General features: G+C 26.3%; 3 protein-coding genes across 4 annotated transcripts; 1 reads left to right on the top strand and 2 right to left on the bottom strand.

Annotated features, from left to right (window-relative positions):
- Positions 1-1561: 1561 nt before the first annotated feature.
- On the bottom strand, positions 1562-5937 carry LOC552820 (forkhead box protein N3). Its single transcript, XM_006566742.3, has 6 exons — positions 5811-5937; positions 3383-3777; positions 2869-3305; positions 2486-2789; positions 2286-2391; positions 1562-2178 (listed from the first exon to the last, which is right to left on the bottom strand). Exons 1-6 carry the CDS (start codon positions 5915-5917, stop codon positions 1902-1904), a joined length of 1626 nt encoding a protein of 541 aa, XP_006566805.1. The 5' UTR covers positions 5918-5937; the 3' UTR covers positions 1562-1901.
- Positions 5938-6088: 151 nt separating this feature from the next.
- LOC409941 (zinc finger FYVE domain-containing protein 1) lies at positions 6089-9806 on the bottom strand. Its single transcript, XM_003250851.4, has 7 exons — positions 9466-9806; positions 8709-9184; positions 8363-8629; positions 7883-8255; positions 7513-7774; positions 7003-7435; positions 6089-6927 (listed from the first exon to the last, which is right to left on the bottom strand). The coding sequence occupies exons 2-7, from the start codon at positions 9160-9162 to the stop codon at positions 6704-6706; spliced, it is 2013 nt and encodes a 670-aa protein (XP_003250899.1). The 5' UTR covers positions 9163-9184; positions 9466-9806; the 3' UTR covers positions 6089-6703.
- An 869-nt stretch (positions 9807-10675) lies between these two features.
- Positions 10676-13749, top strand: LOC726432 (rab GTPase-binding effector protein 1). 2 transcript variants are annotated; one of them, XM_006566741.3, is made up of 8 exons: positions 10676-11027; positions 11230-11337; positions 11402-11835; positions 12063-12559; positions 12692-12973; positions 13041-13260; positions 13329-13439; positions 13536-13749. In XM_006566741.3, exons 1-8 carry the CDS (start codon positions 10979-10981, stop codon positions 13701-13703), a joined length of 1869 nt encoding a protein of 622 aa, XP_006566804.2. In that variant the 5' UTR covers positions 10676-10978; the 3' UTR covers positions 13704-13749. The 2 variants fall into 2 exon arrangements, with proteins under 2 accessions (XP_006566804.2, XP_006566803.2); XM_006566740.3 differs by having other exon boundaries at positions 11402-11847.
- The last annotated feature ends 604 nt before the right edge of the window (positions 13750-14353 follow it).

Raw genomic sequence — 14353 nt, 5'->3', positions numbered from 1 at the left:
TTCATATGATTAGCATAAATTTTTCAAGTGCAGTAACTTTAACTGACTGAAATTATTAACATTATCACGTTAACTTCGAAAATAACTAAAGAATAAACAACATATAATAAGTTAAACTAAATTGCACCTTCATGAAAAGCGATAATAATAATAATTTTCACATTTGAGATATATCTGAGCCAGCAGCAATAACATATATTACAAATAACAATTTATCTTTAATCGCAATTGTGACGCTTAAATATTATTATAAACCTAATAACTGATATTATTTAATTTTTACATAATTGTATAACTAAAAATGTCTCTGATTTAAAAATTTTGTTATTTTTAATTCATTAAGTAAGTTTTTTCTGCAAGTATTTGATATACTCGAAACTTATTCGAAACTAAAATCATGCATTTTTCTTTTTTCTTTTTTAATGAAAGTTTTCTTATATGGCATGTAAATATGGAATTATTTAGGCTGCGCTACCATATTTTGTTTGTAGTGTCACGCAAAATACAATTAATAAATGGTTTAAGCTAATGAACTGTTTTTTTTCCTTTTTCTTCTTCTCCTTTTTTCTTTTTTAGCAATTATTAGGAAGAGCTTTTATCACGCGGGCTGTGCCCTGTAAAAATATACCTTCTCTCTATATAGAACTACGATATCAATGTACACAAGACCAGTTTATCAATATTTAATATCTTTCATCGCCATATACATTCATTACTTATCAGGTATTCACAATATTTCTTAATTATAATATAGTTATATTTTTTTATTTTTATTTTTTTATAAAAATAGGATGATACTCTTGCCATATACCTTTATACATTTCTTCCAATCAATATTTATCAATTTGACACGATATATATTGATGTTCTAACAAAATTTTTTGAACTGGTCTGTGCATACATTACAGGGACTATGTATATACAGCACTGTTTAAAATCATCTCAAAAGCAATAAAGAGAGTAGAAAAAGGCATGAAATGATAATATTTTTCAGTTCAAATCCATATTCACTATACCTCAATTTTTTTTAAGTTCTTTTTGTTTTAGTTTTTCGCAGCACATTTTTTGCACATATACAGCTGCGTATGACCAGATGTATTTTAAGTATGAATAAATGAGAATATGAACATGAACATATGTATGTGTATATGTATGTGCTTGAAAATGAATGAATGTTTTGTATAGATGCGCGACGCATATGTGTATATGTATATGTATGTGTATATATATATATATACATATATATATATTATATATATATGTATATATATATATACACACATATGTATATATGTATATATATAATTTTTTTTTAAATATATTATTAATTTCTCTATTGTAAGATATCAATTATATTTCTATACATATCTACAAGAAACCTAATATAGAACTCTATTATTATTAATTAAACTCTCTATGAATTAATATGTATAATTGTCACAACAGGTCTAAAAAATTTATCGTTATTATTTTAGTTTTAGTACGCAATAATATTTTTTTTCATTGACATTTCATGAACTACTTATAGTTAAATTCATGTCTTAATAACATGTAAAAGTAATTCTTTTTTTTCTTTAACACTATTTTTCTATTATTGCTTGTTACTTAGTGCTATTTATTTTGGCATACAGCAAGTTCTAAACCCTGAGCGACCGCCAATTTTTTATTTTCTTTTGCCATCCTTTTGTTACCAGCTTTATTGTTTTAAATAGAAATGCACCCGATAAAATTTTTTTTTTAAAATAATAAGATATTATTTTTTATCTTATATTTATAGATTTTTTTCTCAATAGAAGATTTAAGTCTCAAAAATCATATTAAACATTAGAATTTTGAAAGGTTCATGTTTCAAAAGAAAAGTAGGAAGTTTGCAATGCTACATATATATGACCAAAATATTTTTATATAATTTGCTTTAAATACCGTTTTCCTTCACTCCATTTTGGCCAATGCTTACGTCTTTTCTCAGACATATTCGAATAATCGTTCGAAGCTGAACGTTTTTTTAGTTTTGATGAACTCTCGGATTTTGATGTCGAATTAATACTTTGTATATGATGTGCCCTACTGTGGTTAAGTGGTGTAGTAACACCTGCTAAATTTAAAAGTGCATCTGCACCTTCTGCTATTTTCCGTTGTTCATCAAAATCGGTATTTGTTTCTTTCCTTGGATATTTACTTGAAAAATAAATATGTATCTTAATATTAAACGAGAAATATATTATAAATATATTATCTTAATATTAAATTAGCATTACCTATTAAAATTACCATAATATTCTTACCTTTCTTGTCTTACTGAGGTAATACAACTGTAAGTGTGATCTTCACTAGAACTCCTAGTAATTACAGGAACCAACATTTCTGATTCTGGTACTTTTCGCTTACGATCTGCCAAAAAATTTTAAATTATGAAATGTTAATTAAATATTTATTTAATGTTTATTTTTATTTTTCTATAATATTTTTCTATAAGATACTTTGCCTTTATTATGATTTAAAATAATAGGTCCATGTTTAAAAGAAAGCATAGCAGCTGCAGCTGCATCTACATCGCTATCTACTTCAGTATCTGTGTTGTCAATAATGTTGCTCGATGCCAGTCTTTTGGAAAGATATGGAAAAAGTGTAGGATCAGGTAGACGTGTACTGATATTCTTTTTTTGTGGTTTTTCGGGTGAAGACAAAGTTTGAACAGTTGGAGGAGGAAAAGGAGCACGAGATAACGCTTGTATCAGGTTTGGACGATATTGGGCATCTACCATCCACAGTGAACCTTTGCCCAAATTCTAAAAGGAAGGACGTTTTACTAAATTTTTATTTCTAGAAGGGAAAATGATTTTTTTATTAATATTATAATATACTTACTGGTGCTTTCTCTACTTTACGAAAGCACTTATTTAGGCTTAGATTATGTCTAACAGAATTTTTCCACCCAGTTGGAGCATTCCTAAAATATGGAAAGTGATCCAAAATCCAAGCATACACTTCCTTGACTGGTAGAGCTTTTACAGGGCTATCTTCAATAGCCATGAAAATTAAACAAGAAAATGAATATGGAGGTTTACTGTTTCTATGTAAATGAGGATCATATGGTATATGAGTTGGGTGTTTGTTGCGATTTGAGACTGGCAAATTATTGTTGTTTAAAGAAATCTTCGTCTGATTATTTTGTGAAATACTATAATGATTTTTTACTGATTCCTGAAATATTTGCATTGATTTTTGACCATTTTTACTTGAGACTTGATAGTTTTGATTATTACCATGTGATGTTGTATTATTTATCTTGCTATTGTTATCTCCTATAATAAAAAAAATTAAATTGACATTATAATGATCAAATTAAAATTAAAATATATATAATATATTTAATAATCACCTGGACAATAACCATCATCTAAACTTGATATAGAATTAGTATTTTCAGAATAGTCTGCCATATCATCACAAACATTATTATTTAAAACATTTTCATTTTTCATTTCTTTAGTAGGATTTGAAATATCTAAACCCTTTAATAGATTCTGTTGATGAAGCCAACTTAAAGAAGTCAGATCATCATCTGACTGGCTATTCTTTTCAATAGATTTTTCAGACATAGAAAGTTCATCAGTTGAATTTGTTTCAACAAAAACACTTGCATTTTCTTTTTCTTTCATTGTATATACTGTATCTCCAAAGTTGAAAACTTGTGTACTTAGTCCTATACCAGTTTCCACATCAGATGCATCTGGTCTATCTGGTGGCATATTGTGTGAAGTATCTTCTTTGTCACTGTAAAAAGAAATTAAGTTATATTTATATTTTAATTATTTTAATTAAATTTATTTTCAATTAATTAAATTATTTTATCATTTATATATCCTTGAATGATTTCTATAAATGGCATATACATATATAGGATGTTTCAGAACAAATGAAAAAAGAATGATTATATATAAAAATTATAATTAAATATTTTTCAATTCATTTTTATATATGAAATTAGTATCTATTCGTCTTTTATGACCTATTCTTGATATCTTGTATATTATATATAAATAATATAAATTTATAATATATATTTATATACTTATAATATAATTATATGAATTTTTTTATTTTTCGAAAATTTTTCACTTATAAAAAAATTCGAAAAGATATGAAAAAGAAAAGAAGTTTTATGAAGTAAGAAGAAATTAATAAGCTTCAATAATTTGAATGGCAAAATAGAAATAGTTTTCTCGTAATTTCAACAATATGTTCATATATATATATATATATATATATATATATATATATAAATAGTTTTCTGAATGCTTCAATTCGAATGCAAATCAAATTTCTTCAATATATTATTATATATCATTAATAGATAAAAAGAAAAGATAACATAATTTTTTTTATAGAGATTTATAGAATTTTTATTATAAAAATACACATTATTATAAAATTTAATGAATATATATTTATGAAAATATTAATCATATATAATTGTTTAAAGTAAATATAATTTTCGAAAAATAAAAACGAAAGGTATGTTATGTTTTTAAATAATCATGATATTATGAGTAAAAATATTAATAAAAATTGAGATATATGTAGAAATATAGACTTATTTTTAAAATGTAAAAAAGATTTATTTTAAATTTGTATTCTAATTTGTATTCTATTTCAGAAATCATATAGAAATACTATAATTACGGAAAGGATGCGTAGGTAGTAAAATTGAATTTTCGCGCATGTGACGCGCCTGTAGCCTCGAACCCAAAGTACCAACATCGTCATTTGTTTATCCACTAATAAGCGACAAAATGGCCGTACTATTAAGAACACATTGTAATCGAAAATAAACTTTGAAAGAATCAACAAATTCTACAACACTTCTCACACTATCATTCATATTAATTAATAGTTCTTTAATTATTTCATGCATATATCATTTTACAAAATTATTTATAAAAGAATATACATTTAAATCATTTTCAAAAAAATGGCGTCTACATAGCACACTTAATTCTGAACATGTTTTGCTCTTATTAATATAAGACTGAAAATGAAAATACTTTGAGAACATTTTGTAAAATTTGTATTTCTATTTCGCATATATTGCTATGAATATGACATTATCTATAGAAAATTTCTATCGATAAGTGCAATACAATAAACAGATTTTTCGTAGACGAATCGTTTTGAGAAATTATGCTCACATAATTTTTATATGACATACTTAAAAAGATTAAAGCAAATCCTAAATGCTTTGTCAATGAAACGATGAAGTGTGAAGTACTAGAAAAATTTAAGAACAAGCAAAACATGTCACTGCGTTACTTGTTGAATTCAAATATGGAGTTGATAATGATTACGAAACTGGAGCAAACATGAAAATGGCTACGGCATCGCTTGCACACGGTATCAACATTGCATTTCAGAAAAGATACAATATTCATGCGTTCAGAAATATGATAGTAAAATCATTATATCTATTACAACAACAAAATTTAAACGCACTGAGAAAGTTTTTCTACCAACCATATTTTATGTATTTTTACATACGCATCATCTTTTGAAATATTAAATTTTAACAAGATTGAGCTTTTTACACGCAATTTCATGAATTAATAATCACTTTGTTTAATATTCCTAAATATTTTTTCAATTTTCTAAAAATTCCACACAAAACTGAATTGGAATATTTAAGAAATGAAACAGCGTTTTGCGTCTTTCTGCTTTGTAACCTGGTGTTTGCTTATTGATGCGCGTTAAAATCTTATTGTTCGCGAGTGAATGCAAGAATTTAAATAATGTGAGATTTTTTAAAAACTCACGTATTGGCGTAGACAGACGGCAGTCTTCGTAGATTTTCTAAAGACGGGCATCTCAAGCACACTCTACACAACACCCAGCTGATTGAAACGCCATATTTTGACGTCATCACGTGGTTACCGAAACATCTTATCGCATCTCGAATATCGATTAATCGTATTAAATTAATCGCCCGGGAAAATATAATTTTTATTTTATTTAATTTTTAAAGCATTTGATATTTTAAATAGTATTTGTTTGATATTTCAAAATTAGGAATAGTAACGAAATAATCATTTCATTTAAATCTAGACAATTTATTCTTTTTTATTACAGTGCCTAATAGACAGCAATGTCTTTTTAAAATTATAAAAAACCGTAACGGATACTGGACACTATAATAAAAGGATAAATGCTTTCTGGAATTTAAAAGCAGTCACAGCCTAGTAAACCGCAATATTGACAACAATTCGATTCATTTTGTTCATGAAGACATATATATTGCTACAATATACTGTACCATATACTCTATTAGCATAATATTATAATTTTAGCAATGGCTTATTTCATAAAACATACATGATTTTCTTTTTAATATTAAATTACCGCCATATTCTACGATAACATATTTTATAAAAGACAGGTACACTCATGGCACAATTCATAGGAAAAAGTTTTTACAATACTGTATTAAAATATTCATTTTTTTCTTCTTTTTCTTATTCATTTGATGGCAAAGAATTTCAATCTTTTGAAGAAAAGTAAAAATTACACAAATGTTGTAATGTTCAAACAACAGGTACAAAATTTGAGAAAAAATATTTCTTAATTCGAGGTATCTAATTCTTCAATATATATTGTGCAAATGGATTAATATTGTAAGTAAATCAATACTCTAACTTTTTATCTAACATTTCTAAACAATTTTTATGCACGAGTCACAAACGCGAACTGGCTTATCCCATCCTCTATGTGGTACAGGTTTACGATGACGTGAACAATCTTGACATACTCCGCGTCCACAATCTCTACAATGATGTAAAGTAAGTGATGTAGAAAATTTTTGATAGCATATGCAACAATTAACAATCTCCGAGTCAGGAATCCAATAAGATGGTCGAACTGTATCCTTAATAAGCGCTAAATAAATTAAAAATATTAATATTAATATTAATATTTTGATATTATATTTTTTTGAAAAATCTATTTTCTTACATTTTGAATAATTTAAAACAGAACCAACTGCACTCAGAGTAGATACTACTTGTTCCGATACTTTTCTAGCGCTAACGTCTTCTGAAGATTCGGTAGATTCATCTTTATTATAACAAATATCACAAACTCGTACTGGAGTATGCCAATTTCTAGATGGAACGCATTTTGTTTTGGATGAGCACTGTTCACAAAAACCTTCACCACATGCTCGACAATGATGTTTTGTATCAGTTAGTCCAAAAAGCATTTTACACTTATGGCAGTGCTTTATTTCATTATTCGGTCTCCAATAAGATGGAGCTACTTGATCTGCAACCCATGCTGAAAGGACTTTAGTTGGTTGTAATGAAACATTGGTTACAGCTTCGGTAATATACGATACACCATCTATTACTCTTTGTGCTGCATTTTGAGTTGTCACTGTATGATTTCCCTAAAAGAAATTTTTATAATAATTTGTTTTTAATGAATAATTCGCTCCAAAGTAATTTACAAATATTTGTTACATACCATATTCCATACATGCGTAATTTCTGTACGAACAGCAAAATCTTCTGGATTTTTATTATTATACCAATAATGACGGCTTTTGTATATTTCTCCACAATGTGGACATTCTATCACATCACCTGACCATGCATATTTAACTAATCCATACCAACTATTATCATTCTGAGTTTGAACTCGTTTCATAACTTGTACTTCATTTCCATTACTATGACATTTTTTACATATATATATTACATTTTCATATTGATGCTGATATCGACACCTAATAAAATATATATCAATAATATTTCTATTTTTATATTAAATTAAATAAATACATTAAATAAATTAAATAAATTAAATTAAACAAATAATCCAATATAAAACTAACTTGGTATTGCTACTATGAGGTTTACCCTCTAAAAGATGTCCCATACTATTGCTGCATCTAGATCCACAACTGAGACATTTAACAGAACAAGTGAAATATTGATCAGGAAACAAAGTATTAGAAAAATTCTCCATCTCTCCAGAAAATTTTTCATTTAAAATTTTCAATGTATTATAAACTAAATATGGTTTTCTGGCAGATCGTATATTAGTATTATATAATTCTTTTTTAATAGCAGTCTGCAAAAGTTCATAATCAGTCGTGGAATTTGTTGTTTGTATACCGACGTATTTTATGGAACTAAATGCTTCCGTTTCGAGCTTCATTTGAGCGAATCGTGTTCTAAGAATATCTTCTGCATTTTCTATACCATCTACAACAAAAGAAAAATAATATATTCATTATAAAATAAACATATCAATTTGTGAATAAACTCTTATTTTGAAATTACTGTTAATCTGAGAATGTAGCAATATGTACTGTTGGTCAAAGGTTTGGTGTATCTAGTCTCATGTAATACTATAATGCTTGGTCCCAAGGCACTTATGGAGCCTAGATCTCCTTTCCTCTGTCCTACTGCTTGCAAGGCAGCTTGAAAATGATGACTATATGCTCTTGAAGCAGTACCAATAAATGTAAATAAATCTCTATTCAACTTTTCAGACTGTGTTCTATACACAACAATATCAGATACAGCAAGAACTTTAAGTAATAATCTTGTTCGTTCATTCTCATAAGAAGTAATACCTAAATATAGATTAAAAAAATTGATTATATATAAAATAAATTTTTATTATGTACTATATAAATGTAAATATTATATTACCTAATAAACCTTCTGTATCTAAACATATTACATTAAGAACTGGATCAAGTGCAGCCCAAACACCTAATGTGCATGAATTTTGATCATTTGAAGTCTCAAAAACTTCTTCTCCTTTAAAAAATGTTTGATTCAAGGTGTGACTTTTGCCATCACCGGTATTTCCAAAAATTGATACCACCTTTACTTCGAGATCTTTATCACTGCAATTTAATTTTTCCATGAACTGTTCTGCATTGCAAACTCTGAGGTATTCTTGTCCATCTATCAACAAGAAACTTTTAGGTTGACTGCACTGACATTTCACGTGCATTTCACTTTCATGTATTTCATTTCCATTTACGGAATCATGACTGGAATGATATATATCCTTGTTGCAGATACACATTGTGTCGAGACTCTTCATGATAGCTGGTCCAGTTGCCTCTAATTTACATTCTTTCCAAAATGCGCTCATGATGCAATGCAATGGTATTATTCTTAAAATATTAAAAATATTTTTTTATTTGTTATTCGTAAATATAAAATTGCTTAAAATTATTTATTATTTATTGATATTTAACGATATGTATAATAAATAAAATAACAAATTATACAATAACTGTTACAATATTACAAATGCAACATTAATAATTCAATATAGTTATATTTACTATATAATATCTCCTTAATAAAAAGAAAAAAGAATGTGTTCAATATCATTCAATATAATTGTATGGATAGTTAACTACGCAAATTGAAACCGATATGGCGACCTTACCTTTAAAAAATTCAATGGCCTACATTTAAATAATGTAACGGTATAATGATCATACTTTGAAGATATTCACTACTGATGAAAAATTTTGAATAATTCCGAACGTTAAAAATTGATCATCAATAACACCTCCATTACGAGCAACTGAATGCGTTGCGACTCAATACACGAATTGTAATAGACACCTTTTCGAAAAATCACTTGAACTGCAATTGAAAGTAACTTCAAGGCTAATGTTCTACGTTCTCTTTTCTACTCATAAATATATTTTAGTTTTTTCATTACTAGATTGTATAAATTGTGAAATATTAAATTATTTCATAACGTTATTAATTACTTTAAAATGATTCTTATGCAAACTTGCAACTATTCATAATTCATAATAAAAAATATTATTTTTATTTATTTTTCATTTTATATTTCTTTTATTAAATTCATAAAATTTACTGATAAGAATTATCAGATCTATGCAAAGCAAACGTAATTGAACTGTTACTTTTATAAAAGAGTGGGGATAGTTAATAATGGGAGACATTTTATAATTCTTGGTTACGAATTATGATCAAATATTCATTCTTGAAATTAACGTAATAAAATAAAATTCTTTAATTCATTTTATTGAATGTAAAAAAAATATACTTGCAATCTTATTAATAAATAATACATTATTTAATTTAATACATTTTTATTTTTTTATAAAAAAATATATATATTTTTTTTTTTCTATTGAAAAGACATAAAAATTAACAATGAATCTTAAATTAAAAAAAAATACATTTTATTATAATATTACTTCTTCATTTTTATTGAAATAAAAAAAATTGTTATTGAATTTTATATAATATATGAATTTTAAAAAAACACATATTAGATAATAATACAGCCGTTTAAGAAAGTATAAAGAAAATTACTTTAAAGAAAATTAATATAAAAATAAGAAATTTATATTTATTAAATAATTCATTATTGGATTGTATTTTATTGAAAATGAAACATTTGTTATATAATTTAAATAAATTTATATAAACTCATATTGACATCATATTACGTCAATGTGTACTGAAAATATTATTGATTTATATTAAATTACAATATATTCATTATAGTATTGTAAATATTGATATTGACTTTTAAAAAACTCATTATCAATACTGAACGAGATTTTGATATAATCGATTCCGAGCTCTCGATTATCGAATATGTACTGTTCAAAATATCGATACTGATTGATGAGGAAGTGCTGATAATACACCGCTAGCATACCGCTAAATCGTTGAGGTTGATTTTTCTGTTTTGGCGAATGAAATATTATTTTGTGTAATTAATGCGTCATTGCGATTTTGATCTCCTTGATAGAATGAATGTCAGTGAAACCTAAAGACTGCTATTGGCACATGTGCCATAATGTCATCGAAACATTTACCCGAGGAGTGTTTCAGGATACAATTTTCTATCTTATACGAAAGACAGTGACCCACCCTAAACAAAATTCAATTTCGTCACGCAAAATCAACAAATGATGGAAAATCATACGCAAAATAATGCAATCAACATGAATGGAAGTGGTATGTTCGACATAATAACATTTTGACAATTATTTTTATTTTTTTCCAATAACATTTTTACTTTTGATTAATTTTGAAAAATTTAAAAATATAAAACATATCTCTATTTTTTCAAATAATTTTAATTTTTTTATTGTTATTGCAATTATAATTTTGTTCTTTATGTAAAAATTTTATCAACAAAATGTTCGTTACAATTTAGAGGATCTACAAGAAAAAATAAATAGATTGGAGTTAGAAAATGTTAAAATGCGAGAAGAATTCAATGTTCAGAGAGCCAAGATGAAGGAATTATTTCTTCAAAAAGAAGGTAAAACTATTATTCATATTAGTAAGTATAACAGAAATAAATTATATAAGTATGGTATTTGTAGAAGAATTAAAAAGAAGATTACAAGATAATACAGGTTTACAAAAAGAAAATGCCAAATTAAAAAATGAATTAGATGAAGCAAAGAGTCAACTAGTTGTTGCAGATTTAAAAATTCAGAATGATATACTTATTGAAAAAAGAAAGGCACAAGAAGAAATAGCATCTTTGCAAAGGGTTATACATGAAACAATGGAGGAATCTTCTTGTTCTCGTAAGCAATTGGATACAGAACTGACTAAATTAAAAATGACTCTTTCCAAGTTACAAGAGGAAAATGCATTGTTAAAATCACAATTACCTCGAGATCCACCTTTAGATGGTCCACAAATATCACTCTCTACAGTAACAAAAACAATAGCTCGAAAAGTAGTTTCTCAATTAGGTGCAGATGCTTTATCTTTAGGTCCTGATAATCTTGAGGAAAGCATGAGGAAGGTAAAAAGATATGTACGTAAGCATAAAAATGTATGGTTTTTGAACTTTTCTGCAATGATTTTATAGAATAGCACTGCATTTCAGAAAAAGTTCATAAATCACTTGATATATTATTATAACAATATTTAAATTATTGTTTAATATTTTCATTTTCTCTTTCTCTTCTCTTTATATATATAGAGTTATATATAAAATTATATATAATGTTAAAAAATATTATTTTATAGGCACAGGAAGATGCTGAAGTTTTACGTTCGCTGGTAGTGCCACTTGAGGAAGAAATTAAAGCTTTAAAAGAGAAATTAAGAGCAACAGATGATGAATTACAAAAATGTAAAGAAACACAATTGCAAAAAAAACAACAAGAATCTGGTTCTTCTGAATCAACATGTGATATGTGTGCAAATTACGAAGCACAGTTAGTTAAGATGCAAGCAACTGCTAAAGATTTAGAAAAGCAACAGTTAGATTCTGAGCGGATGTTGCAAATGCAGAAAGAAGATTTAGCAAAAGAAGTGGAATTTCGAAAAGAAATGGAAGAAAAATGGAATGAAAAGAAAGAGGAGCTTAAAATCAAAGTAGCAGAGCTTACTGTTGCTTCTCAAACTTTGCAACAGACTCTAACTGAACTGAAAAGATCTTTTGAACAAGTTCAAAGAAATATGAAAGATGAACTTGTGGAATTAACATATGGTCGAGAAGAAGTACAAAAACATCTTATCGCGTAAGAAAATTTAAAATAATATTCTCACTCTTATTTCGTTGTTCTTTCCAATTTTCGACATAGATAAAATAATATTTTTTATCGTGACATTCCTGACAAAATTTTATTGAAAATCTAGTTGAATCTTTGCAGACTACAAAAGGAAAATGAAAATCTTGTTGGTAAACATAGCAAGCATTCCCAGCAACTGCAGAGTGAGAGTATCAATATGCCGAATAATGTTGAGGAACTGCATGTTAGTCTTTTGAAAATGCGAGAAGATTTGATTACTGCTAAGGTTGCTCAAGAAGTTGCACAAGAAAAAGAAGAAACATTGCGATATGAAGTGACTTTGCTCCATGAACAAATGGAACAGGAAAGTAGAGTTAAGGAACAAGAAATATTGGTATTAAAAAATGAAATTAGTGGATTAAGGTATTATTCATTTTATATATGTATTAGATTTTTATAATTATAATTTTTTAGTAATAATATTTTATAGAACGCAATTAGATAAATATGTACGAGATTATCGATCTCTAGCTGAAAGGGAAGAGAAATTGGAACGATTAGAAAAAGAATTAGATATTGTTTTAAAAGAAAATAAACAAGCTGAATTAAAAGTGGCTGAATTACGACAAAGAGTTACCAGTCTTCAACAAGAGCTAGATACTAGTGAAGCAGTTCAAAAAGATTTTGTTAGATTATCGCAGTCGTTACAGGTATAATAAATACTGAAAATATATAATATCAATTAATAAAACAAAATTTATTTATTCGTTAATTGTAGGTACAATTAGAAAGAATTAGACAAGCTGGTAGTGAAGTACGATGGCAGCATGAAGAAGATATAGAAGAATGTCCTACTTGTCATACTGCTTTTACAGTTACAAAGAAAAAGGTAATATCAATAAATAATATTAATAAATTTGTTAATATAAATGATTTATATCTATATATAATTTTTTCATTGATATTTGAAAAATTCTTTATATAGGTACATTGCCGTCATTGTGGCCATATATTTTGTCAATCTTGCCTTTCACATGTTGTGAAAAGTGGACCGAAACAAAGACCATCCAGAGTCTGTGATGTTTGCCATACATTATTGGTACAAGATACAGCACCATATTTTAGCCAAGAACCACCACATACACCTGATTAAATATTCTAAAAAAAATCAGTCCAACAAAATGTGCAATATCAATTTGGTAATATAATAAAAACTAATTAATAATAATAACGAATTATAATATCATGGATTATACTTAACATTATTTAACAATTAATTAAAAATTTAATGATTTTTAGAAAAAAATAGAGATGCTGTTAGTATGAGAGGAGAATAGATATGATTCCTATTACCTGACAACTGGAGTGATAAAGTAAATATTCTGTAAATAAATTATATACCACTTAATGTTTCTGTAATTTAAAAGATTAAAGCTTTTAAATGTATATATGAGTTTTATATATATATATATATGTATATATATATGTATATATATATATATATATATATACATACATATACGCATACACACATAAATTTGTAAATTTATCTATTATCTTGTTATTGATATAATTAAAATAAGTCTCGTATTGAATTCATTTCTTGAATGTTGCAAATCATTAATTTTATTTCTTTATATTAAAAAAGAAAAAAAATAGTATATATAACTAAAGATAGTAAATATATAATATTTCTATATTTATTTTAAAAGCATAAGTCTGTACATATTCCTGTCATATTATTTTTTAATTTATTATTCTGAAATCCAAAAATTTATCTAGATTTCTTATTTATTATAATAT

Source organism: Apis mellifera, linkage group LG11 (assembly GCF_003254395.2).
Source record: "Apis mellifera strain DH4 linkage group LG11, Amel_HAv3.1, whole genome shotgun sequence".
Lineage (NCBI taxonomy): Eukaryota > Metazoa > Arthropoda > Insecta > Hymenoptera > Apidae > Apis > Apis mellifera.
This window is presented reverse-complemented; position numbering and strand designations above follow the sequence as displayed.